A 26,977-nucleotide genomic window follows, 5' to 3' on the forward strand; every position below is an offset into this window, starting at 1 on the left:
ACCAATACTACGCCGCGATCGACGTATTGAGCAGCCCTGGTCTAGAGCCATGGCATCATAATGATAGTAATAAGAGGTGGATTAATTCGGGTGGGACTGTGTAGGACCTCACTGAAGGCCCAGGCCCCAGGCCCACGGCCCGCCACTGATTTTATGTACACTTGCACATGTAAATAAGTAAGTCTTATGTTTTAAATAATGCATATAGAAAGATAATTTACATTGTGGATATTAGGGAGGAATATTCCGATTAATGTATTAAGAAGCATAGACAAGTATGATCACTGTATTATATTTGTAACTGTAATGTTGATTTTATGAGGTTTATTGTTATCACAACTGTAGGATGTGGATAGTATGAATGAGATTGGTTTTATTGTGGTAGAGGTGCATTTCCCTTGAGATCCTAGCTGGTTTCCTGTTTAGGCTCTTATTCTGAAGTCTAAAACCGGGGGTAGGGCTCTAGACCGGAAGCGGAAAGCAGCTGTTACCTCTTTTGGCGCAAAGCTCAGACTCTTTTGAAATGCTGAGCAGGAGAGAGCACGCCATCGGGGTGCTGAGTGAGAACGACACACAAACTGGGAGCTTTAAGCTCACTAAATGGAGACTGTAAGTACTAATCTTATTTGCGAGACATTAGATTGTCTGTCTAATTATTGGAGGTCGACAGAAACTTTAAAGCAACCAGAAATGACTGTCAAATAAATACTCTTAAATGCATCCCTGGTATTGAGACTTCTTCCACAAAACACATCGCTCCATCCAGACTCTTTTGAACGCCTTTACTCTTTTACCTACCTGAGGCGATCTTGTTGTCATGCGCGGCGGGCCCGTCGAGAAGGACGTTTTTGACCTGAAGGAATTCGTCGGGTCGGTCTCCTCCGATAATGGTGAACCCAAAGCCCTGGGGGCTTTTTCTGAGTGCAGCCTGCAGGATGGAGCCCTGCAGCTGAGATGGATCTCGTGTAAAGACCCGCGCTCCCCTGCCAGTCTCCTCTGCTGTCGAGATGACAGTGGGGAAAAAAGAGGAGAGAGATTGACAAGAGGTAATTGACAGTGGGGAGGAAATGGAGAAAAACATCTCTAATGCCCAAATGACTGTCATCACTATCTACTAAATTGCTTCTGTTGCTTCCATTTGGAACACATTACACAGTTCTAGCCTGGCAATATAAAACGCAGCTTTTATATGAAATCACAGCAGCATTGGTTTGATAGAAGGGAGCAGCACATATTTGCAGGTTTACCTGCTGTGACCGTCTATGTGCTATGTGAGCATTCATGTGGATGTGAGAAAGAGCTGGAGACACGAAGAGAAACTGAAAAACTGAACAAATTGCCATGTGTCTCCATCCTCACAACATTCGCAGTGACAACGTTTTTGACAGCACGTCACTCACTGCCAGTAAACACACAAACACTCCAAGAGCATCCGAGTTTAAGTGCAAACTCAAACAAATTCCACATACACAAAAAATTTGACGCCAGTAATCATCCAGTTATTGCAATATATATTTTGTCCCAGTCTCACCGCAAACAACCGGTTCTTTTCACTGCAGTGATGAATTAATCCTGAAACACGCCTGACATTTTCCAGGTAAACTTTTCATTGCAAATTTCCTTTGTGGTGCCTACAGGATGAGTAAGCGGGGCAACTTTTTAGTAGAGGATAGGAATCATAATGTGTGTGTGTGTGTGTTAAGATAATAAGAGCAAGGAGACAGTTAGCCTTGACAGAAAGACGGACATTCTAACTAAATCCTAGCCCGTCCGTCCCTGGGGCGTGGGCCTGTATGAGATTGTGAGTTATGTGCCGTGTCCACTCTATGCTGGGCTTCTTCTCTGGGAGTTCCCACACTGATGGATAGTGCAACATCAATCTCATTAGGGAGGGCACAGATAGAAGTCCGGCCCCCTCCCCCCTCCAGGCCCCCTCTTCCAACACCACTCTCGATGTGTCGTGGTATTGTGATTTCATAATTGCATGGCAATTGGCAGATGAATGAGACCGCTCTGAATAAAAAGGGCCTTACACTTTTTAAGAGATTTTCAAGATTATATATTAAAATTCCTGTTGTGCAAGCTCAACGTGAAATTCCGTATGCCAATTTAAGGTGTGATGTGTGTGCGATAAATAGGGTTGGCATGATTCAGACTGCCCCGGCCTTCCACGTTCTCACACACACACACAATCTCTGACTGTCAGCACCGTTTCTTCCAGGTCGGCCAGGAAAGAAACACCGAGAGGGGAGTAAAGAGCGAGCTGGATGTGGGATGGGCAGGCAGCTATACGCCAAAGCCTTGTTTACATGCTCTTGATTAGGTCGTGGTCCACAAAAGGGACAGTCTGTATTCTCGGGGGGGCTGAAGTGATTATATGAAATGTCATACAACAGGCCTATTCAACTAGCGGCCCGCGGGCCGGATACGGCCCGTTTGAGTTTAACTATGGCCCGCAAGACTGCCTGCAAATCAGTATAGCTTGGTAAGAAAAAATAAAACTGACGGACACGCCTCTTTTATACATTGAGACATCTAACCCAGAGCCATTGAGTTTCACTGTTGCCTCAACCAAACCTGTATGGTTACATCTTTATGTTACGCACCCGTGTTGGTTGCCGTTGTTACCCCCCTACTGGTTTTCAGACCTACTGGTTTCCCTACGCGTGCGTTGTGTTCTCTTCACGTCTGCAGCGGGGTTTCTGTCTCGCTCACCAGATTCGTCACACATTCACAAACATATTGCTGGAGATCTTCAAGCCACCATTCATATCCATTTCGGCGATTACGATTGTATAAGTGAGCAGCGCATCACAGCCACGGATGAAGAAATACATTTTCGAAAAAATAAAAATAAAAAGAACGCCCGACCTAGTTTCGATCTCTTTCACGCAAAAGGAGTCTGCACTCAAAGACATGCAGTCTGTGCGCTGCGCCACCAGATATTGGTTTCTGCTCAAGTAATTTATATATTGCTCCATTAAGTCACATTTCTTATGTTTTCATGGGAACAGTTTGGTTGAAGGGATCTGAAACGACTGGTTGCCTTGAGCGGATATTTACACTTTGAAACATGTTTATAGTGATGCTTGTTCGCAACACTTTTGCCACACAATACCGATGCATTTTCGTGTGTGACTGTTTACCTGTGGAAATATACATTACTGTTTTTAATTTTTAGCCATTATTTGATCAATATTCTGTGCGGCCCTCACACCCCCCGTGATTTTCTTATTCGGCCCACTTGCTACTGAAGTTGAATAGCCCTGTCATACAGGATCGTCAGCGCTGTAATTACGGCTTGAGAATAGTGCTGCGCTTCGCTCCTGTGCTCTTCGGCATTGTCTCGGAGGTCAGGCAAGCCAGCCTTGTCAAAACAGTGTTTAGATGCCACCTCACGTACGTCCGCCAAACACTTGCATAGGACCACTGGTCATTAATTCCCATTAACAAGGGTGGGAAGGTGTAGATTGTGCACGGCGGAGGCGGTGGTACACAGGAGAGGAAACATCATCCACGGACGGCAGAGACTCTGTTGGGGGGAGGGGCGGGGTCTGCGTGCAACAGAGTGAGGCAGACAGTTCTGTCCAAGGGGTGTCAGAAATACGGAGGCTAGTTTGAATACTGATGTGGCCGTGCTTTGTGTGTGCATGCACAGAAAAGCATCACAATTCGTACTTGCGCTACAACAACACAGGGCCTCCGCTTCTCAGCCTTCTTTTTGACTGAGACGAGGGTGATTAGAACCGTCAAGCAGCAGCATTCCCCACAGGTGGTAAATGATGAACAGATATCCAATAGAAATGCAATTTATGATCAGGAGTCTCTTTCAACCGCAACCTCTTTCTCCTTCTCAGTCTCTCTGCGGTGAGTGACTGGGACAAAAAGCATTTTCAAAGAGACAGAGCTCTCCCCATTTCATAATCTACTTGTCAAAATGAATTCTGCTGCCAAGTGAAGCGCCGCTCTATTATTCAAATTGAATATCATCGCTTCAGAGGCTATGGGCTGTTTATCGGCAGCATGTGAACTGTTTGAACATCTTTCAGACAGACACCTCAGCACGAAGAAGATCACAAGAGTGTTTGGAAAGCAGATCTAATATCTTGTTGTATTGGGTTTTTTCTTCACTTAACCATAAAGGCTATCTTCATAAACACATGTGCTGCATCTTATAAGAGACAGAACAATGTAAAAGTTACTGAGCTAAAGCAAAATGGGCCAACCTGTTGAGACTGCTTATCAATATTACACTCACTGCCACGACTTATGTTATTTATTTATTCATTTGTAAACCATTTTGTGTCATAAGATACATCTTAAAATCAAGCAGAGCTCTGTAGCACAATTAAAGTTTAACCAAAATTAAATAGGGTTATATGGATTTGCTTGCTTACCCAAATTAAATACGATAAATAAATACACATGCGTGCTGTCTGAACCTAGTAAGAAGAAAGAAGCTCCAAACTCTACTCTAACGCATAATTAATGGTGCAATATGGCCAAATGATAAATTATTTTTTTCTTATTTAATTATTTAAACACAGGATAAAAGATACTCCATAGCAGTTTCCTTGCTGAACTGGTATCTTGAGAAAGATTTAGCAGCAGCTTCATAAAACTGAATTGGTTTGAGTCTGTCGGTTAACTTTGTCAAAAAAAAGTACAATCATTAGCTGGATGAAAAAAGAAAGAAAAAAGAGCAGCCAAACTATTATTGTTCCTCAATCCATAAAAAAAGCAGCTATTTTAAAAGTTAAAAGTTTTGAAGCAAGACAATTGAATTGAATCAATATTTAGAGGAAAAACTAAGCTGATGTTTAGAGAGAGGATTTAGATTACATTTAATCCCTCTTGATTTGAAGCTTGTTTAAAAGTTTGGTGCAACACAAGTTCAAGTTAAACCGTGACTTTAACTGGGTTTAAAAAAGAATCCCTGATGGTGCAACGCAGGCTAATCAGGATCTGCCGCTATGTTAGACATTATGCCCAACGACACTATGAACTCAATATTAACATCACTATGCCAACATGCTTACAATGAGAATGAAAACGGGTTAGGGTTAGATGCTCATGCTAATATTAATGCTAATATTTGCGACTAGAATAGCATTAAAAAAAGGTACAGCTGAGACTGATAGGAAGGGACAACTTTAAATGTTGCCCTGATGATGATGCAACATAAAAACCTAAGGGATCACCACAATTATTTAAAGTCATCCAGAATTGGGAACAGGGATGTCTGAACCCTAATTTTAAAGGCAATCCATACAGCCGTTGTTGAGATATTTCCCTAAAAACCATAGTGGTGCTAAATGAAAGGTCAAGGGTCACCTTAGTCAGTAGCATTCATCCTCTGGGGACCATGAACACTTGAACACAATGTCATGTCAATCCAGCCATTGGTGAGATATTTCAATCTGTGGAATGAAGTTGTGCAATGACCGACCGACCGATAACCAACATTGACATTTCTCCAGCCTCCCTGCAAAACTAATTTCTGAGGAATAATATTATGATTTTAATTTCTCGCCAAGGATTATTTAAATCAAAGAGTCAAAGACAAAAAATATGCACTCTTCATGTGTTACTTTCTACTCCCTCTCTCTTGCTTTTAAATTCCGGGATGCAATTCAGAGAAAATTATCTCAATTCCTGTCAATTTCCCTGATGACCAGTTTGAGTAAAACCTCCTGGCCCTCAATCTAAACCATCACAATTAATGTCAACATTGAAGAACTGAATACGGATCTGTGTCAAACCACAATATTTATATTGATAATGTTGCATTCATCCAAAACTGCAAAAATGGATTGTGCCAGCATTAAATTATGACTTTGCTTGCAACAAATTGACCTGTCTGAATATGGATTGGTTTTTTAAAATCCTCAAAATTAATTTTTGGAACTGACATTTTCCCTATATTACTCTCTCCCCATTGCCTCTAGTTTACACCACTCGGAGTAAAATATATGTACATCAGCAGTGAGAAGATCAGAATGAGGGCTTCCTCGTGTGAGGGTGCAGTTACCTGAGGGCGTGGCTGCTGGCAGCAGGACTGCAGTCGGCGCGTCAACGCTCAACTTTCTCTTCGCTTCCTGGACTGGATTCTCAAACTGAGTCTTCTGGTTGATGTGGCTGCACAAGAGATATCACAACATCAGATGAACAACACAATGCAATGCAACAAAAGTGTTCGACAAAGCTTCACTGTGCGGAGGTGATGCGTTTCCTCCCTGCTCATGTTGGCATCGCAGAGCACAGCTCGTCCTCTCTCCATGCCGTTCTCCGTCATGCAAACCTGTGATTTGACTGTAAATGCTGGACGTGACTTAATCTTTGCTGAGTAGGCAGCATTTCATCAATCGTTCAGGTTTTTTTTTAAAGCACTATACCAGCAATCTTTGCTTCGATAGTCCACTTTGCCATTCTGGGATCAGCATCTGCTCAATGCTTTGTAATCCCAGGATCAAAAGATGAAATGAACCGTAGATGGATGTAAGCGACAATGTGCCCCTTTTTCATAGCCTTTTATGGCCTTTCTTTTAAACATCGTTGAAAATAAACAGCTTTGCTCACTCAGGATCAGCAGTTATACTTCGGGAGAATTACACCCAAAAAACAATTACTGATGTTTAACAATTAACACCTATGTGCTGAACCCTTTCCTGCTACCTGGATGAAAGGTCCCTCCATGGTTGGATGGAAATGGACAGAGGTAGCTCATCTGTGTCATGCGCTTGAACAGTTGAAAATCCAGCTCATGACAGCACCTTGGGAAGGCTAAATGCACCGATGCACAGCAAACCAGCCACATGCTGAGACACTGATGCGTGTGTGTGTGTGTGTGTGTGTGTGTGTGTGCATTTGCGTGTGTGTGTGAGAGAGTGTCTTTGTGCGTGTGTGCATTTAACAAAAAGTGCTCTTGCTGCGTATGACTCATGCAGAGAGATACCCTCTCCGAGAGATAAACATTTCCTTCGCTTTCATTTCCTCTCCGTCTAACTCTCAGCCCTTGGTTGCCACACCTCGTGTTTTGTGAGTCAGATGCAGAAATATAGAGACTTTGTGTCAGAGCGTCGCATTTGGTCGTCCATTCACATCAAAATGTGCCAGACAAAGGGACAGAGACAGGGAGAGGCAGCCTCTCTCTCTCTCTCTCTCTCTCTCTCTCTCTCTCTCTCTCTCTCTCTCTCTCTCTCTCTCTCTCTCTCTCTCTCTCTCTCTCTCTCTCTCTCTCTCTCTCTCTCTCTCTCTCTCTCTCTCTCTCTCTCTCTCTCTCTCTCTCTCTCTCTCTCTCTCTCTCTCTCTCTCTCTCTAGTAATGAAACTAAAATGGTTTATTGTTATTACTCTTGAACTGAATGGAATCTCGCCCCTTGTTTCCCTCTCAGCGACCCTAAAGCTTCATTGTCTGTTGCCTTCACTGTCTTTACACACATACTCACACACACCCACAGTGTGTTATCTGTACTGACATAATTGCATTCTTCAGGACTGTGGGAAGCAACCACATGGACAATAGCATATGCCACACATATTCCACAGGTCCCTTAAGATTCACACATAGTACTCATCTACGTCTGGAATTCAGCTGTACGTACGGCTTTAAGTTGCAGATGATGTTAAGAAAATAATAAAAATCAACCTCTGGTTCTGAAAAGTGAAATTCACGCGGAACTTCTTAACACCTGGATTGCTTCTAATGTCTAGCAGTATGCGACTCGTCTGGTTGCAAAAATAGGTCAGATTTTTGTGGAAGACTGACTGACCCTATAGTCTCTTAATTTAATAAACTTAAGTAAACATGGAACATTTAAGTTCATAGACTCAATTGCTAGTTTGAAGTCTTCTTCAATACCGCATGTTGTTCACTTGTTCACTTTATGGTCCTCTTTAGAGTAAAACAGATAAAACAGCACAGTACGCTTAAGAGCGTGGCTTCCCCGTGATCGACAGGTTGCTACCACAGAGTTGTCCGGTCTGAGAGTTTGTCGTGTTTTTGTCTTAGAACATTTACAGTGTCACAGTGTATTTTCAGTTTATGAAAGTAGATTGTGACATTTTAGTCACAATGTCTTATTCAGCATTCAGCTATACTCCAGCAACCCTCGTGTCACCTCCGGCTGCAAAAATCCAAGATGGCAAAAGGCAAAATGACAAACTCCAGGCTTCAAAACCGTATCCGCACACCACTCGTGCCGACTACGTTCACTTCCTATAGTCTATTACAATAACACAGAACTCGATCAGAAAAGTGTAGTTAGTAAACACAAGCATGTGGACAATGCTCCAGAGGACCCACACAGGTACACAGTTGGTTGAAGCACTGAGTTGAGCTTTTAGACACTTCAACAAGGGGGCAGCAGGCCATATTATCGCTATCCCCTCACGCACAGGGAGGAGTGTACTCACTCTACGTAGTAGATGCCGTACTGCGGGTCCTCAATCTTCTCCCAGCCGTAGGGCAGCTCTGGTGGGAGAAGGGAGAGGGCAGATCAGCGTCAGAAATACACCAGGGCAAAACTGTCCCTAAGAAATATCATTTTGCCCCTGCTATCACTCGGAGAGGGGCAAAAAATGCCCCCAGAATTTCCTCTAATAATTATGATAATTGAATAGCCTTTTGTTTTTGTTTTTTGTTGTGTGTGCCCTATCTGTATTGCCTGTACTGTACACACACACAAATCAATAAATATAATTTTACATTATATTAAAAAAAAGAAATAAGTTATAATTGTGAATAGTTGTTTAACACATTTAATAACAATAAATAACCACAAATAAATAAGAATAACATTGAATATGATTTATTTTTGTTTTGTGTTAAAAAAATCTAAGAAAACATTTTTTATCTGTAGACTACTACCTAATAGTAGAGATGCACCGATCAGGTTTTTGGTGCCGATCACCGATCACTGAAATCAGTATCTGCCGATCCGATAATACCGATCACGGTGTCGATTGAAGCATTCTATTTATTGTGTAGCATTATTGCCTAGGACTATGAGGAAATACATATATAAAGCAACTCAAACATTAAAGAAATTACAGATTTCTTTAAACATTTAGGACTTTTACTTTGAAAAATGTCCTAATTGATACATTAAAATTGTTTGATTGCTATTGTAGGGGATTTCAGATATGTATGAAACACATCTGCATTATTCATTTCCTGGAACTCTTGGGGAAATCTATTTACAGGACTTTTTTTAACATACAAAAGTCTGACTTATTTTTATAAACTCTTCCTTGGTACAGTAAAAATGTTTTAATGTTAGCATAATTTAAGCTAAATCTCAGAAACGATCTATAAAGATACAAAATCAGTTCATTGTTTACTTTTATATGTTAGTGTATGATTTGTCGACATCTTATTTTGATAAACGGATGTTGTTTCACGTGGTTCTTTCCGCTAACTTTGCAAAACCGGATGTTGTCACTTAAATCCTTCCGCTAACTTTATCAAAACCCTCGCGCGATCCAGATCGAATGCGTTTACCATCAACATCAGTCTATAGGGGCTCAGCCATGTGAGTGTCGGCTGAGTTGACCCAGTGATTCAACTCGGGGGACGGGGACGCCGCTCGGTGCGTGAGGTGCGTGAGGATCCCCTCGTGGACCTCTCACTCTGCAGCCCTCGCCGGGTGCATTGTTTCCGTTGCTGTGCGCAGCGATTAAAACGTCTGATAGTTCTCGCAGATGTTACGTCATCTGATCGGCCGTTTTGATCGGCCGTTTTGAGAACGCCGATCAAAACCGATAATGGGAATATCGGCCGATATGGATCGGCGCCGATCAGATCGGTGCATCCCTACCTAATAGTCTTATGATTGCCATTTGTAAGACAATGGCTCATATACTGTAAGCTTAAATAAGTATATTTAGTATTTTTGAACAAAGGTTAAATGTTATTTCACAAGTTTCAAAAAGTTCCCCTAATTTCTTTTTAAATGCCCCTGGATTTCAGTCACTGGGGGTAAAAGTTGCCCCCCAAAAAAGATGTAAATTTCCAACCCTGGGGCAGATGCAAATCATTGTTGATACTGGTGATGCAACACTTGGTCAATTGGACACACGCAATGAGGCATGCCGCTTCCCAGCATGCCTACCTACACCTGGAGAACAGGAGGACGGCTTCTTATAAGCCGCTATGTGTTTAGGGCTTAATACACATTGCGGAGGAGGCAGGGAGAGAAGAATTGTTATATAGCCTCCCTGGAACATAACACTCTTTATTTCCAGCAGTGTGTATTTGTGCAACATCTTGAGACTCTGCTGCTGCTGTGTGACAAAACACACGCGGCTCAGAGGAGATCTTAACGCAAGAGGGGACCTAGGAAATTGCCTTTTGAGAGACGCTGCACTGATGAGCTCCCTGCATGTGTCCCAGAAGCCATTAAGAGGAGAGGGGCATGCTGGAGACCGAAGGTTTGCTCTGTGTCATCGGCATGACTGTGACCAGGTCCGATCAGCTGTTCTATCGCCGTCTGTCAGCCGGCGCTCTCTTCAGAGTGCACACACTGCTCAATGCAGCAGGGAGTTGGGATGAAGTGTAAGTGTGAAGAGGTGCGGAGGACCGATGGCTACAAGGGCCCATGTGAATGTTACTTCCATACCGACTACTTGCAGATATCGTCTCACCTCCTTCCTCGCATTTCTCGGGAGGCTTTGCCTTCTTGGCGAGGCGGGGGTCCAGCCAGGTCGTGGTCTTGCTGTTGTGACTGAAGTACAAAGAGGAGACGTGGCTTTAGTCTCAGTCAAAATCATTCCACCAAAATGTAATATATCGTGACAATCAAGCAATTAATGCAGCAACGGCAACTCCCGGGAGCCATTGTACCCGGCAGCTATTCCACCAGCTGCTACAAACAAACAGAGCAAGAAGCGCCCTGAAAACAGCCACTCACTTCTTTAGGATCAAATGGCTTTCAAAAATGACCTAACATTTTAACAAAGCCTAGAGGACCCCTTGAATTAAAGGAAGAGAGAAAGAGAGAGAGAAAGAAAGAAAGGCACAAAGTAAAGAAGGAAGAAAAGAGGGAATATATAAAGAACAAAAAGAAAAGAGTGTACAGCGGCAGAGATCATAAAGAGCAGAAATTAAATAAAGAGCATTTAGCCTGTTGTTGTTCTGGCCGGCAGAATGATCTATCGATTCAGCAGCGAGCAGCGGTGCCTGGCTCTGACAGCGGCTCACAACGGACCGCTCGCCACACTGCCGGGCCAGGTAAACAAAGCGGGCCTGCTACTTTTAGTACCAGCTAGAAACGACTCATCGCCTGCTCTCTCAACGCATTAGGCTTACCATGGTGGCAAAAGAGATGCATTACACTTACAGGGAGCAATATTTGCACAATACTGGTATAATAGGAGGGTAACAGGACCAAAACAATTTGCAAATTGCAGGAGAAAGGCTACTTACTCGATGAAATAAACCATTCCGGTCTCGGTGTAGGCCGTCTCCCATTTCTTAGGCAAGGACTCCTGACCTTCGTCCTGTGTGTTCCATACACGCAAGTCCATGGCCGCGGCCGACTGGTTGTAGCTGGGCACCGTCTTCCTCCACTCCGCCTTGTCCTTGAGCTCTGTGGCCCGGCATGGGGAGAGGGAGGCGGGCATGGAGACAGAGAGAGGAATGGGTTGGCAGTAAAGGTATGGGACATGGTAGAAGGAGAAAGAGACAGGAGGTGAGAATGTGGCGCCATTGGAGCTCCTCGGGGCTCCTTGCATCTCTCGCCGCTGCTGCTGCTGTCGCTCGACTTGATCTTCCTCTGTACACTGGGTGGACGGTTACATCCACGTGAGGGGAAGGGGTAGAGACAGAGAGGGAGAGGGAGAGACAGAACGAAGGAGTACGCACAGAGAGGAAGGGAGCGCAGCAATTGCCGTAGGATTTGCATGTCAGCAGAGATGTACTGGGAACTGCCTCCCAGGCACGAGCTGACCAATGCTTCAGCCCGACCGCGGGAGCCACATCGCAACTCTATAAGCATCACACAGGTTGCTGCGTGTGCGTGTGCGTGTGTATGTGTACGTTTGTGCGTGTGTCTTTGCCTAATCTTGATGTGTGTGTGCGCGCCTCTCTGTGTGAGGCTCTTATCTGCAGGTTTTCATCTGTCGGTGTACGATCTAGCTTCATCGTGGCATTGAATGCTCGGTGTGTTTGGTAATTGAAAGGCGGGGATGGGAAGTGACAGCTGTTGACTGGAAGAGCTTTTTGTGTTGAAATGGGGGTCTCTTTTTCATCATGGAACCATGGAGGGTTTTTTCTGCAGTAATAAAGTCAGACTAATTGATTGCACACAGACACTTGCTGAAGCAGCTTCCAACCCTTGTAGAGATGCGCATCACATTCACATTCATAAACTGACGAGAATGCGAGCATGATTCAAAAGAAAAATGGCTTTAACAAAAAAAAAGCATGACGATTATTAAACTACCTTCAAGACATGGGGATAATGTCTTCTTCTAGCCGTTCTATAATTCCTCCTCACAATGCAATACATCCACTAACTGCATTTGAGATGAGACAACTCGTGAACGAAAGAATTGGGAGTGACATCGTTCTACAATGAGTGTTTTCTTCTTGGCCGGGCTCCACACCGCCATCATTACTGCCCGGGGCCACACAGAGATGATGTGTCTCTGACAATGTTCCTCCCTTTTGCTTGTGGATGTGGGATGAGCAGTTTCACGCTCACTGATCTTTTTTTACAAACTTCCCTCCCTTGAAATGTAACCAATGTCTCAATGGCTTTCTCCTCCCTCCTGTGGATGCTAGATATGGTTCATGAATGTCTTATGGTGATCACGTCTATCTGGGTCAAAGGGAGCACTATGAGCACAGTCATTTATTTTGTATTTTTATGCAGATTACCATAGAAATTGAAACTGTATTAAATGAAGTAATAAGACAGACAGCTTCACTATGTACTGGCTGTATGAGAAAACAATACAGCTGTTTCAAATGCAGCTTCTGCTGTTGGATGGGTGACTTCAACCGCAGGAGCTGTCCTTGTGCGCATTTGTTTTCTGTCTCCATCACCGAGGTGATGTCTCCCATTGAGAGAGAATTCCTTTCTGTTTCCAGGCATGATGTTAATGTGCATGACCAGCCTCAGGTAGCCAGTCAGAAGCAGATGGGTCAGCGCAAGGCAAAGTATCATGGGAGTAAAAGTTGCAGTAGACTTTCATGTATAAGAAGAGCACAAAAGAAAACGTGGACTACTCCAACACATTATTTGAGCAGCCCTTGTAAGTAATGATTTTGTCCCAAGCTTTTACATCCATAGAAGGGGTAGATCATTGTAACCGTGATCACAGTGAGGGGTTCCCACTGTTCCAGATGCGTGTGGGGTCATTGGAAGGGAACTGACATTTCCTTGAGAACATACAGTACATGTAGTTCAGGGATGTGTTGGTGTTGATAGCAATAACAGGACGATGGCGTGAATCTTGTTTTCCTCGCATTGATAACATAAATGTATCAATCCTTCGCAGTTGCATTTCTCTCTAGTCCATCTAGGCTGGTGCAAGCGAAGATATGTGTGAATTTACTGCATGGTGAGTGTATTACACTTTGCTAATTGTGATGCAAATAACTCGACATGATGTTTGGCTATTCACTTGGTCTGTGTTTGTGCAGAGTGGCTCACTTGGCTAAGGATCTGGAGCACCAGGCCAGGGTGTCGTTTAAACTGGTCCGATATTGAAGACGAGGAGAGGACAGCTGAAGAAGTGGAGGGCCAGAAGCTGCTATGCTATGCAGTTGATTGGTTTAAGACGGGTGAATGGTATTACGAGAGAAAACGCAAGTTACGTATGTAACTATGGTTCTATGAATCCTGGATGACCGCCAGAGGCGGTGCTTAGCACTGGATATCTTCCGTCTTGCGCATAGCAGGTCGAGTATTAATAACAACAAAGTCACCCGTGACCTCGGATGACCCGCCCACCGGGTATAAGTTCCGGTGTCATCCCGAGATCAGTTCTACGGAATCTTCTCGCGAACTCACGAGATTCCGAGTGACTAAGAACTCTGGCGGTCATCCAGGATTCATAGAACCATAGTTACATACGTAACTTGCGTTCTATTTCATCCTTCCTGACCGCCAGAGGCGGTGCTTAGCACTGGATGACTTATACCAACAGAGTCACGAGGAATCCCAAGGAAACTACCTCATATGACTCAAGCAGAGGATCTGGACCACCTGCAATGCATGGAGGGTGTTCCGTTCACTCTGTAGTCTCTGGTGAATGTGCTAACGATGCCCTGAGGCTGTTGCATACATATGCACCTATATTCCCTACGGGCATACCTCTTCGGGTCGCCCGTGATGTGGGAACGCCGTTGGTAGAACAACACCCTGCTCTGGATGGCAGAGCACGGACGTTCACCACCTATGCACAGGCAATGGCCTCCACTATCTAGTGGAACAGGCACTGTTCTGCAGTGGCATAGCCCTTCTTAGATCCACCCTAACTGACTAGTTATGGTGGTCAAGCTGTGCAGGCTGGACAGGCTGGTTGAGACCCGAGCATGCCAGCACCTTTGGGGGAAGCCACTGCTTTAGGCCGCAGTGTGACACCCGAGCCCTCTGAGTTCCCCTCAGACAAGGCTCATTGACCGACAGGGCGTGTAGCTTGCCTACTTGCTCTGCCGCAGTTATGGCAAGGATGAAAGGTCTTTGCCGACAGCAACCACAGCTCTGCCTCTGCCAAGGGAGGCGAGCATAGGGTGTCCAGTACCCCGGGCAAGTCCCCTGGAGGAGCCCTCGGGGGGGGGGCTCAGGGGATAGTCACTGAGGCCCTCCTTATGAAGAGGGACACCAGCTTGTGGCTGTTCCGCATCATTGTCGGCTTTAGCATGCTGCCCTGAAATGGCAGCTATGTAGGCCCTCAGGATAGAGGCAGACATGCCCTTAACTAGAAGGGATGACGGGGGCGTGAGTACCGTAGGCACGAGGCACCGTACTGGGTCCCTCCGTCCGCTGGTCGGGAAGCGGCTTCGGTCTGCACGTCTCGTAGACGGATGGCACTCCGGCATTTAGAATAGTCCTCTGGACTGATTCTGTTCAGCTGCTTCTGCTCTCCTGCGGCCAAGCCCTTTGTTGGGCACGGCCGGGATCGGGATGGCAGGTCCCACCATCTAGCTGTGCTAGGGGTCCCGCATGTCAGCGAGGCACCGTGGCGTCTCACAGCGAAGTCTGTGCAGCCAGGGGAACCAAGTCCTGGCTGGACGCAAGGGGGCCACCAGCAAAATTCGGTGGCCCTGTTGAAGACCCCGAGTAGTTGGCAAGATCAGCGGAAATGTGGGGAACGCCCTGGTTCCGTTCTCCTGGTCGCTACCTCGCCCGACAATTGGTCAGGTGAAGGGTTACCGGAGTAAGAAAAATCAGAAGGGCACGGGAGCTTCGTAGCAGCTCTGCCGCCCTAGGGGCCCCTGGAGGTTCAAGCCAACCCGTGGTGGAGGCGATGTCTCGCCCAACAAGTACATATTCCCTCCCAAGTATGGCAGGAACTGTTTGAGCGCTAGGTGCATGGCCTGTGGCTCAAGACCCAAGTGTCGCGAATAGACTGTCCTCTGGAAGTCCTGTACCGCCAGACTGCGCCCCACTTCGAGAGGCGGGAGTCTGCTGTGGCGACCTCCCGGTGGGGCGGACCCCTTCCCTGGGGATACCCTCTGACGGGTATGCTCTCACCCTCTACGGGGATAGAGCCGAGGGCACCACTGTGACCCCCATCTTGTGCCTGTGGCCCCTGGCGAAGGCTGTTAGGCCCTCCATGCGAAGGGCACCGCGACAGCAGCCCAAGCATTTGCCCCATAGGCAAGGAAAAAAGGGATAAAAGACCACTGCCTGCCCCCTCAGAGAGTACCTACCTGCTTGAGTGACGGGCAGGCCCACTTAGTGGCTGTATCTAGAGCTATACCAACAAAGGTTATGCTCCGAGAATGGCTCAGAAAACTCTTTATGTTCACGAAGGCCCAACCGGGCAGCGTGAGAAAGAGTGTAAGACAGCTGATGCAGCTGTCAATTTACCCGATAGGCAAGAAGAGGATAAAAGACAGCCATCTGCCCCCTCAGAGAGGGGAAGGCTGCAGAGGATGCTGTCCACCTGTCTGAGTGACGGCCAGGCCCGCTTAGTGGCTGCATCTAGAGCTACACCAATAAAGGTTATGCTCTGAGAATGGCTCAGACAGTTGTTTGTTTACGAAGGCCCAACCGGGCGGCGTGAGAGAGTGCAAGTAATGCACTGTGTGGCCCTAAATGGGTATGGCGCACATAGCCAGATCGTCCAGGATGGCAGTTTCCTCATGCCCTGGTGATTGCAGGGCGGCAGTAATGCCCTTTTGTAGAAACTCCTGGGGAAGTCCACATGGAAGAAGCCTGGGAATAATGGCTTTGGAAAGCATAACAGAGCAACCGTCTGTGAAGCATTCTAGGAGCCTGACAAAAGGCCCCCTTAAGTCGACAGACATGAGCCGATCTCCTCTGGAGACCACACGAAGGATGTCTGCTGGGCTCCGCCTGAGAAAATCAAGATGTGGCGCCCCCGAGTCTGCGGGGTGTGAACACGGTCCTGCGAAGACCAGATAACTGCTGCCTGGTCTAACCGGCTTGCACCGTGCGCTGCTGCGCCTGTAGAGCAGGTCCCCTGATTTCACTGGGACAGTAGGGAGGTTGTTCCTACATGCCTCCGACAAGGGTGCCTGCGCCGGCCAAACAGCTGGTCTGAACCCTGGAGAGCATTAGGCGCCCAGGTTCTCTCGACGTAAGTGCACATGCCTGCAGCGAAGCATCACTGAGGCTGTAGTCAAGTATGACATATGAGGGGGAGTTGCCGTGTAGTAAGCATGGTAAAATGGTCACCTGAGAACCGACTGGGCTCGAGGGCACCGGTCATCCGGCCTCGGAGTCCCCTTGGGGAAAAACCGATGGATGCGATAGTCAGCTCAATGGATGGCATGGGACGAAGGCCACATTTGGCCATATCCTGCATGGACGCCGGGTTCGTGATCTATCGTAAGATGGTAACCCCTCAGATAGTCTCTGGAGGAGACTGAAAGGTGGCAGGGCCGGGAATGCCCCTGAGGAATGCACTAGCGTGCGTGGGGTTCCGGCTGCTGTATATCCAGCAGTTCCTGTGCCCTGCGAATGACGAACCCGATGGGGCCGTCGACTGCCCCCTACAAGGGGCTACCACTGGGATGTCCTCCCTTGGGAATGGATCAGCCGTGGGTGGATCTGATGCTTCAGTCCTCCCTGCACTAGGGTGGCGACTTATCTGAGCTAGTTCTGCGGTCAGCAGACCCACTCTATAAGCTAGCATGCCCGATTGCACTGCTAGGGGAGCCCCTGCGGCTCCTAGCTGGCGCTTGCAACTGGTCGGCTGGCCTGGAGCTGACCTGACCTGTCAGGAGCTAGAGCGAGCGCACTCCGCTACTGCAGCGCAGGTCCTGTGGAGCAGGACAGAGACAGCCCGTCTAGTGAGGGGAGAGCGCAACGCTGCCCTCACTCGTACAGTAGCTGTAGCTGCTGGGGGTCGCAGCAGTAGCACTTTGCTACTGTGGCCCAGGTCCTGTGGAGCAGGACGGAGACAGCCCGTCTAGTGAGGGTATCAGCCACCACTGGCCTCCCTCGTCCGGTAGCTGTAGCTGCTGGGGGTCGCAACGGTAGCACTCCGCTACTGTGGCCCATGTCCTGTAGGACAGGACGGAGACAGCCCATCTAGCGAGGGTAGAGCGCGGACGCTGGTCTCGCTAGTACGGTAGCTGTAGCAGCTAGGGTCGCAGCAGTAGCACCCGCTACTGTGGCCCAGGTCCTGTGGAGCAGGACGGAGACAGCCCGTCTAGCGAGGGTAGAGCGCGGACGCTGGTCTCGCTAGTACGGTAGCTGTAGCAGCTAGGGTCGCAGCAGTAGCACCCGCTACTGTGGCCCAGGTCCTGAGGAGCAGGACGGAGACAGCCCGTCTAGCGAGGGTAGAGCGCGGACGCTGGTCTCGCTAGTACGGTAGCTGTAGCAGCTAGGGTCGCAGCAGTAGCACCCGCTACTGTGGCCCAGGTCCTGTCGGGCAGGACAGAGACAGTCCGTCTAGGAGGGGAGAGCGCGGACGCTGGTCTCGCTAATACGGTAGCAGCTAGGGTCGCAGCAGTAGCACCCGCTACTGTGGCCCAGGTCCTGTGGAGCAGGACGGAGACAGCCCGTCTAGCGAGGGTAGAGCGCGGACGCTGGTCTCGCTAGTACGGTAGCTGTAGCAGCTAGGGTCGCAGCAGTAGCACCCGCTACTGTGGCCCAGGTCCTGAGGAGCAGGACAGAGACAGCCCGTCTAGTGAGGGGAGAGCGAACGCTGCCCTCACTGCAGTAGCTGTAGCTGCTGGGGGTCGCAGCAGTAGCACTTTGCTACTGTGGCCCAGGTCCTGTGGAGCAGGACGGAGACAGCCCGTCTAGCGAGGGTAGAGCGCGGACGCTGGCCTCGCTAGTACGGTAGCTGTAGCAGCTAGGGTCGCAGCAGTAGCACTCCGCTACTGTGGCCCAGGTCCTGAGGAGCAGGACGGAGACAGTCCGTCTAGTGAAGTGAGGGCGTCCCAAAAACACCACTGTCCTCACTAGCACGGTAGCTGTGGCTGCTGGGGGTCGCAGCAGTAGCACTCAGCTACTGTGGCCCAGGTCCTGTGGAGCAGGACGGAGACAGCCCGTCTAGCGAGAGTAGAGCGCGGACGCTGGTCTCGCTAGTACGGTAGCTGTAGCAGCTAGGGTCGCAGCAGTAGCACTCAGCTACTGTGGCCCAGGTCCTGTGGAGCAGGACGGAGACAGCCCGTCTAGCAAGGGTAGAGCGCGGACGCTGGTCTCGCTAGTACGGTAGCTGTAGCAGCTAGGGTCGCAGCAGTAGCACCCGCTACTGTGGCCCAGGTCCTGTCGAGCAGGACAGAGACAGCCCGTCTAGCAAGGGTAGAGCGCGGACGCTGGTCTCGCTAGTACGGTAGCTGTAGCAGCTAGGGTCGCAGCAGTAGCACCCGCTACTGTGGCCCAGGTCCTGAGGAGCAGGACGGAGACAGCTCGTCTAGCGAGGGTAGAGCGCGGACGCTGGCCTCGCTAGTACGGTAGCTGTAGCAGCTAGGGTCGCAGCAGTAGCACTCCGCTACTGTGGCCCAGGTCCTGTCGAGCAGGACAGAGACAGTCCGTCTAGAGCGAGGACACCTCTTCAATACCGTAGCTGTGATTACTGGTGTCCTATCAGTAAACTTAAGCGAGAGCACTCTGTTACTGTGGAAACGGGTTCCGTGGAGACAGTTTAGAAAGCGGTCTAGAGAACAGCCTCTCTCTTAGAGAGAGGAAGTGAGGACACGCTTGACTGGTACAGTAGCTGTAATTACAAGCATCCCACGAGTAGCCTGCGAAAGCACTGTGCTACGGGGGAGCAGGTCCTGTGGAAACAGTCGTAGTGAAAGGGCAGGTCTCTTCGAGGACCCTCTCCACTAGTATGGCAACTGTACTTACTGGTGCCTCCCAGTAAGCCTGAGCGAGAGCTCTGCGCTACTGTAGACGCTGATCCCGTGAACACGGGTCAGAAAACAGCATGTCTAGTGAGACAGTGAGGACACACTTCACTCCTCTGGTCTGTCAGCATTAGCGTGGCATTAGTTAGCCTGAGTGGAGACGCTCTGCTAGCTGTAACAGCGGCGATGTCATGGAGGTACATGTGCAGTATGCATCAGTATCGACTTATAGCCTCCTTAGCGTCCCCCCGGTGAGCCTGAGCGGGACGCTCTGCTCACTGGAAGCCGGTAGCAGTGTAGCAGTGTGGCATCCAGCCGCAACGAGCGGACGCGCTCTCGTTAGCGCTGTAATCGCCCACCAGTAACCTGAGCGAGAGCGCTCCACTACTTGGGCCGAGGTCCTGTGGAACAGGAGGTAGCTGTCGGATTTAGCGTAGGCTCCGTTAGCCTGAGTGGACACACTCTGCTAGCTATGCACGGCGGCAATGCTACCAAAGTCAACACACACGCTATCTCAATCGCTACAGAGAGCCGGTCGCGCCGGTGTAGCAGCACCGAGCGGACGTGCTCCCGTTAGCACACAGTTAGCAGGAACGAGAGCTCTGCTCCTGTGGGATATGCCGTCATAGGCAACAATTGTATTCGATCTCACCCGATTGAAGCTTCGCGGTGAAGGCGCTCTGGTGAAGACCGAAAAAGACTCGTGCGTTCTCCGGTCCGCCTCGACGGTCCGCCGTAGAGAAACGCAACGTCCTCCTCCTCAGGAGGAGAGCTCGTCGCAGCCTCTGGAGGGCGACGGATCGCAACTCCGACCATTTGGTCACAAGGCTCCCCGCGACGAGCTTCAGTTAAACTTCAGCCTTAGCTGATGCCTGCGTTTGCGAGAAGATGAAAAAGAACTGATCTCGGGATGACACCGGAACTTATACCCGGTGGGCGGGTCATCCGAGGTCACGGGTGACTTTGTTGTTATTAATACTCGACCTGCTATGCGCAAGACGGAAGATATCCAGTGCTAAGCACCGCCTCTGGCGGTCAGGAAGGATGAAATAGAACTATTTCACATGGATGGTTATTATGTAACATAGTTCTGACGATCACCATTTAAATTTGTAGAGTTAGTACAGCGGTTAGAAGTTTCCGAACTGCATTCACAATAAGGACCATTCACCATGAGCATGTTCATATTTTGCCTTTGCCTTGAGCCGTGTGAGGACATCCAAACAAGAACAGAGGGAGTGCTTCCATTGATCTCAGCCAGACTTAGACTGCTTCTCGACTTTGCAGCGCTGTGATTTAGTGCTGACGTTGCATACAGAACAGCCTGGCAATGTTTGTTTGGATAACGAACAATAAGGAGGGCAAAAACACAAGGGTACTGTTGTTTTGCATTATGAGGATAATATGATGATTGCCTGAACACCAAAATGATTCAAGCAAACAAAAAACTGCTGGGGTTTTAATTTTGTTAAAAAGCGGTAGGAAGCACAGCTGAATAACAATGAGCTGGAAGAACTGCAGAAGCAGAAAAAGAAGAAGATGAAAGTGTCTCTCACCAGCCAAGCCGTTGACCATAGGAGGCCTCTCTTCTTCCTCTTCCTCCTCTGGCGCCACGCTGTCCTTTCTGTCCATCTTACTGACAGACGTAGTGCGTTTCCGCTGGACTTCTGTGTCAAATTCCTCATCAAACAGAACTTGGTCCACCAAGTCCGGCTGCACGGGGCTGGGCTCTGCAGGGGGCTTCGGGGTCCCATAGTAGTTGCCTGGAATGAAGAGAGGGCGACAGAGACAACTAAATATACTTGCGTATATGTTTTGTAGAAGACTTATTTGACGATGTTCAACGCAGAAACCAATTTCACACAAAAATTACTCTGTAATATTTACCCTTACAGTAAAAGCTACCTCTAATCCAATCTTAAACCCATAATATAACGCTACAACAGTGCTTTGTGGACGCTAGGACAGGGGTTGTTGGACCGCCATGCTCGGAGGAATGTTTCTACCATTGTGAGAATATTTGGTTCTCATGAGTATAGTAATATCAAAAGGGCATACACACATACATAGTCACAAAGGTTAAATACTGCCGGAAAGAATTGCAGATATGGTCTTGGCAGTACACAACAGAATATGAAAAGGCAATTAAGCCCCAATGCAGCTGCAAAACCACGTTGTTGATACCAGATCCAGAGAAGACCATCTCATATTAACTGTAGCAGTTGTTTAAAATGAATTAAAAAGCCACAGGAGAGTCTGATTGTTAGCAACAGATCATATTTGGCAGAGCCGTATCACTTGGAACAAAACTAGACCAAACTTTGACTGCAATTCTGGTCTTGGAAAGTTGACACATTATATTCTTTGTTAATTCCAACTGGAAACCTGCTATTGCTGTGACTACGGACCCAGACTGTTGGCCCTGCATCGCTTTACCAACAGAATTCTAATGCCTAATCCATCACACAGAGAGGAGGAGTCATGTTGTCTTCACAAACCCAAATGCTGATTGTGTGCACCTGCCATCTAGCAAGAGAGCTTTTAATGTAACAGCAGAGACGTGACCCCTGCTGGCTTCTCCACATGTAACAAGGAGGACTAATAGCCAGAGAAGATTTTCCTCATTTGGTTTAATGTTAATGTCCAATGTAATCGTTATGTTAATGTACTGCTTTAAAACCAAACCAAACCAAACAAACAAACAAAAAGCAGACCAAAGCCAAAAAGCCTTGGCTGTTGCATTATCATCTTTACTGCTTCGTTCACCAGGGAACTGTGTGTTTACGCCAAGGTAGGTTCTCAAGTACTCGATTGCTCCTTTAAGTCCGCCAGCTTGCCTTTGCTGTCATGCTGGTGCCTCAGGCAGCCAACAGCCTTACACCGCAGAGTGAGTCTTCATCTTTCCACAACTATTGGAGGGGGATGACCCACTTTCTTACTCACTACCTCCTCTCGTCCTGCAAGAGCATAATGAATACGAGAGAGGATGACAACTTCAAAGCACAAGAGGTGAGAAGATAGTTGGAGAAGTATGGTGCAAACACAATGATTCTCTGGTGGTTCACTGTAAATCCGCAGTCCTCCAGTATGTGTGTGGGATTGCAGTGTTTAAGAGTGAGCTGTGTCTGAGTGGCTGAACTTTGTATTGTAACAGTTAAACAGTTCATCAGGGACTGGGAATCCAGTGCGATGAAGTCCGCTGGGAAGAAGAGCGAGAAATGAGTATTCAACAACGGAAGAAGGACTGGAGGCAGTGGAGAGGGAGAGAGAGAGATAGAGAGATAGAGAGAGAGAGAGAGTGAGAGAGAGAGAAAGTACTTTCTTACCAACAGAATTGTTGTGGCAATGGAATTACCGTTCCCCAACAAGCACCATAAATATTCGATTTGCGCCACATGTGTCACAATGACAGCACCGAGGAAACAATCAATTTTACGAAATGTGTCTGTGTTAAACGATACATTAGAATTGATTATGGCAATTACATTAATCTGTGTTTGAATGTATGAAGCGGTAATTTCGGTAGCTTATCGAAAACCATTAAATCCTTTACTAGGTTTGTAATTAATAGGATGCTCACTAACAAACTGCAAATTGATGGAGTTCAATTAGAAGTGGTAATTTGCTCGGTGCACTCAGGCACACGTAGCCTCTGTAAGTATCCATTAGCAAGGAGGTGGGAGAAAGTGGCCACAATAAGGAATTACAGTAAGACAAATCATGTTGTAATTATATTGTACAAATAAGTGCCTGTGGACTTGGGGGAAGGGGGGAGTCCCACCAATATCCCTGGCAAAGGCCACTAAGGTTGTTAAAAAGGGGGTGGATGAGATCCGCCCTGAAATGCTGAAGGCGCTGGACATTGTTTGGCTGTCTTGGCTGACACGCCTCTTGAATGTTGCATGGGGGTCAGGAACATGGCCCTCGGACTGGCAGACCGGGGTGGTGGTTCCCATTTTCAAAAAGGCGGACCGGAGAATGTGCTCGAACTATCGTGGTATCCCAGCTGCTCCTGATTGCATCATCTCACTCTTCCGGTAAGCTCCGGTTGCCAGCTCAGCAGCGAGCATGATTTCTTCTTCTCTCCCTCCCGCTCCCTCTTGCTCAGTGTGTCTCATGTATAGTTATCCCTCTGCCTCTCTTAATGATAACGATACATGCAACAAGTGTAGTTTATTTTCTAGGTTGGAGGCAGGTCTAAGTGGGTTAGATGCACGGCTCCGCGCCATCGAAGCTCAGACAGCTATGCTAGTTAGCCCGCCCTCTCCCGTAGCCGGCGCGGAGCTACAGTCAGCTGCTAGCTGTTCTCCGATGGTGCCCGAACAGCCGGGATCATGGGTAACTGTTCGCAGGAGTAGTAAGTCTACACAGAAGCTCGCTGTGCACCAACCACTTCACGTTTCCAACCGGTTTTCCCTGCTCAGCGACACACCCGCTGAGGAGCACACCCTGGTCCCTATCGGGAGCTCGATAGTCAGGAACGTGAAAATAGCGAAGCCGCGGACCACAGTCGTGTGCCTCCCGGGGGCCAGAGCGGACGACGTGGAGTCTTGTTTGAAACTGCTGGCTAAGGACAAGCGGAGATACAGTCAGATTGTAATGACGCCCGAGCCCGCCGCTCGGAAGTCACTAAAATTAATGTGGAATCCGTGTGTGCTTATGCCAAGACGTTGTCGGACACCGTCGTTTTCTCTGGCCCTCTCCCAAATTTGCAGACAGACGAATTGTATAGCCGAATGTCGTCTTTCAACCGTTGGCTGTCGAGGTGGTGCCCAGCGAATAATGTGGGCTATGTAGACAACTGGAAGACTTTCTGGGGAAAGCCTGATCTGATGAGGAGAGACGGCATCCATCCCACATTGGACGGAGCGCGTCTCGTTTCTGCAAACATAACCAAGTTGATCAACGGACAGCCATATCTGTGACAACGCAGGGTTAATGTCATAAAGTAGAAACAGAGTAGCCCCACGCCCCTGTCATCCCTGTCACCCAGTGTCCCCCATAGCACATCCCTCCGGGGCCTCCCCCCTCTCACCCAGTCCCTCCCAGAGCTCCATAGAGACTGTGTCTGTCCCACGGCCACTTAAACTTAAATTAATTCTATCAAAAGAAAGCAGAAGAGGAGTCGTACACAATAACCTTATTCAAGTTAACACCATTATTTCAGCAGTGCAACAAAACAGGTCTATTAAATGTGGTCTCCTAAATATTAGATCTCTGTCATCTAAAGCTGTGTTACTAAATGATTTAATATCAGATAATCACATTGATTTATGTTGTCTAACTGAAACCTGGCTGAGCCATGAAGAATATGTCTGCCTAAATTAATCGACTCCTCCAAGTCATATTAATACTCACATCCCTCGAGGCACCGATCGAGGAGGTGGAGTAGCAGCCATCTTTGAATCGAGCCTATTAATTAATCCTAAACCTAAATTACACTACACCTCATTTGAAAGCCTTGTTCTTAGTCTTTCACATCCAACCTGGAAAACACTACAGCCAATTCTATTTGTGATTCTGTACCGGCCACCAGGTCTATATTCAGAGTTTATATCTGAATTCTCAGAATTTATATCAAGTTTGGTTCTTAAAACTGATAAAGTTATTATTGTAGGAGATTTTAATATCCATGTAGATGTTGATAATGATTGCCTAGGTGCTGCATTCATCTCATTGTTGGACTCGATTGGCTTCTGCCAGAAAGTACAGAAACCCACTCACAGCTTTGGCCACACGCTTGATCTTGTTCTTACTTATGGCGTTGACATTGAGCATTTGAAGGTCTTCCCACAGAATCCTCTTCTGTTAGACCACAACCTCATAACTTTTGAATTTATACTACCGGAGTGTACTCCGTTAGTCAAAAGTTTCTACACCAGATGTCTAACTGACAGTGCTGTAGCTAAATTTAAAGAAGCGATTCCTTCTGCATTTGATTCGACACCACGTCTCAATATAACAGAGGACTCCTGGTCTAACTTTAGTCCGTCCCAGATTGATCATCTTGTTGACAGTGCCACAGGCTCTCTGAGAATGACACTGGACTCGATAGCCCCTCTGAAGAAGAAGACAGTGAGGAAGAGGAGGTTTGCTCCCTGGTATAACCCTCAGACCCGCAAACTAAAGCAAACGTCACGAAAGCTTGAAAGCATATGGCGTTCAACTAATCTGGAAGAATCCCGCTTAGTTTGGCGAGATAGTCTTAAAACTTATAAGAAGGCCCTCCGTAATGCCAGAGCAGCCTATTACTCATCAGTAATAGAGAAAAATAAGAACAACCCCAGGTTTCTCTTCAGCACTGTAGCCAGGCTGACAGAGTCACAGCTCTGTGGAGCCGAGTATTCCTATAGACCTCAGTAGTAATGACTTCATGAACTTCTTTAATGAAAAGATTTTAACTATTAGGGACAAGATTAATAATCTCTTGCCCTTAACCAGTGCCAATCTGTCCTCAAGTGGAATGGCCTTGGAAACCGCTGTATGCCCTGGTGTATATTTGGAGGGCTTTTCTCCCATCAACCGTGACCAATTATCTTCAACGGTTTCTACTTCGAACACGTCTACCTGTCTCTTGGACCCCATCCCGACGAGGCTGCTTAAAGACGTTTTGCCTTTAATTGGCAGCTCTCTATTAGATATTATCAATGTGTCTCTGCTAACAGGCCACGTACCACACTCCTTCAAGGTGGCTGTTATTAAACCTCTCCTGAAGAAGCCCACTCTGGATCCAGAGGTGTTGGCTAACTACAGACCGATCTCTAACCTCCCTTTCCTCTCCAAGATCCTTGAGAAAGTGGTCGCAAATCAGTTGTGTGACTTTCTACATCATAATAGTTTATTTGAGAAATTTCAATCAGGATTTAGAAAACACCACAACACCGAGACGGCACTAGTGAAAATTACAAATGACCTCTTAATGGCAGCAGATAAAGGACTCCTCTCTGTACTGGTCTTGTTAGACCTTAGTGCTGCATTCGACACCATTGACCATGACATCCTATTACAGAGACTGGAGCAGTCGATTGGCATTTCAGGCACGGCACTAATTTGGTTTAAATCCTATTTATCAGATCGATCTCAGTTTGTATTTGTAAACGATGACGCCTCGATAACCACCAACGTTAATCACGGAGTTCCACAAGGTTCTGTGCTTGGACCAATTTTATTTACCTTATACATGCTTCCTTTGGGCAATATTATCAGGAAACATTCCATAAACTTTCATTGTCATGCAGATGATACTCAACTATATCTATCGATAAAACCAGAGGAGAGCAACCAACTCGGTAAAATTCAAGCATGTCTTAAAGACATAAAAACATGGATGACCTGCAACTTCTTGATGTTAAACTCAGACAAAACCAAAGTAATTTTAATCGGCCCTGAGCACCTCAGATCAATTATCTGGTGATGTGGTTTCTGTAGACGGCATTGCCCTGGCATCCAACACCACTGTAAAGAATCTTGGCGTTAT

The 26,977-nt window shown here is 47.5% G+C and overlaps 1 protein-coding gene across 5 annotated transcripts in view; it reads right to left on the reverse strand.

The window, feature by feature from the left end:
* magi3a (membrane associated guanylate kinase, WW and PDZ domain containing 3a) overlaps positions 1–26,977 on the reverse strand; it is a 121,249-nt gene that overhangs the window by 17,165 nt on the left and 77,107 nt on the right. For 4 of the 5 annotated variants that reach the window (XR_008832769.1, XM_056422420.1, XM_056422422.1 and 1 more), the window contains exons 4-9: positions 21,057–21,263; positions 11,425–11,587; positions 10,644–10,723; positions 8,415–8,472; positions 6,032–6,138; positions 799–999 (exon numbers count right to left, since the gene is read on the reverse strand). Coding sequence is in view for 4 of the 5 variants with exons in the window: in XM_056422420.1 (XP_056278395.1) it covers positions 799–999; positions 6,032–6,138; positions 8,415–8,472; positions 10,644–10,723; positions 11,425–11,587; positions 21,057–21,263 (816 nt within the window). In the remaining variant the exon portion in view is untranslated. The remainder of the gene's footprint in view (positions 1–798; positions 1,000–6,031; positions 6,139–8,414; positions 8,473–10,643; positions 10,724–11,424; positions 11,588–21,056; positions 21,264–26,977) is intronic. The other variant, XM_056422421.1, reaches the window with a different exon arrangement.

Source organism: Pseudoliparis swirei, chromosome 9, assembly GCF_029220125.1.
Source record: "Pseudoliparis swirei isolate HS2019 ecotype Mariana Trench chromosome 9, NWPU_hadal_v1, whole genome shotgun sequence".
NCBI classification, from domain to species: Eukaryota; Metazoa; Chordata; class Actinopteri; order Perciformes; family Liparidae; genus Pseudoliparis; species Pseudoliparis swirei.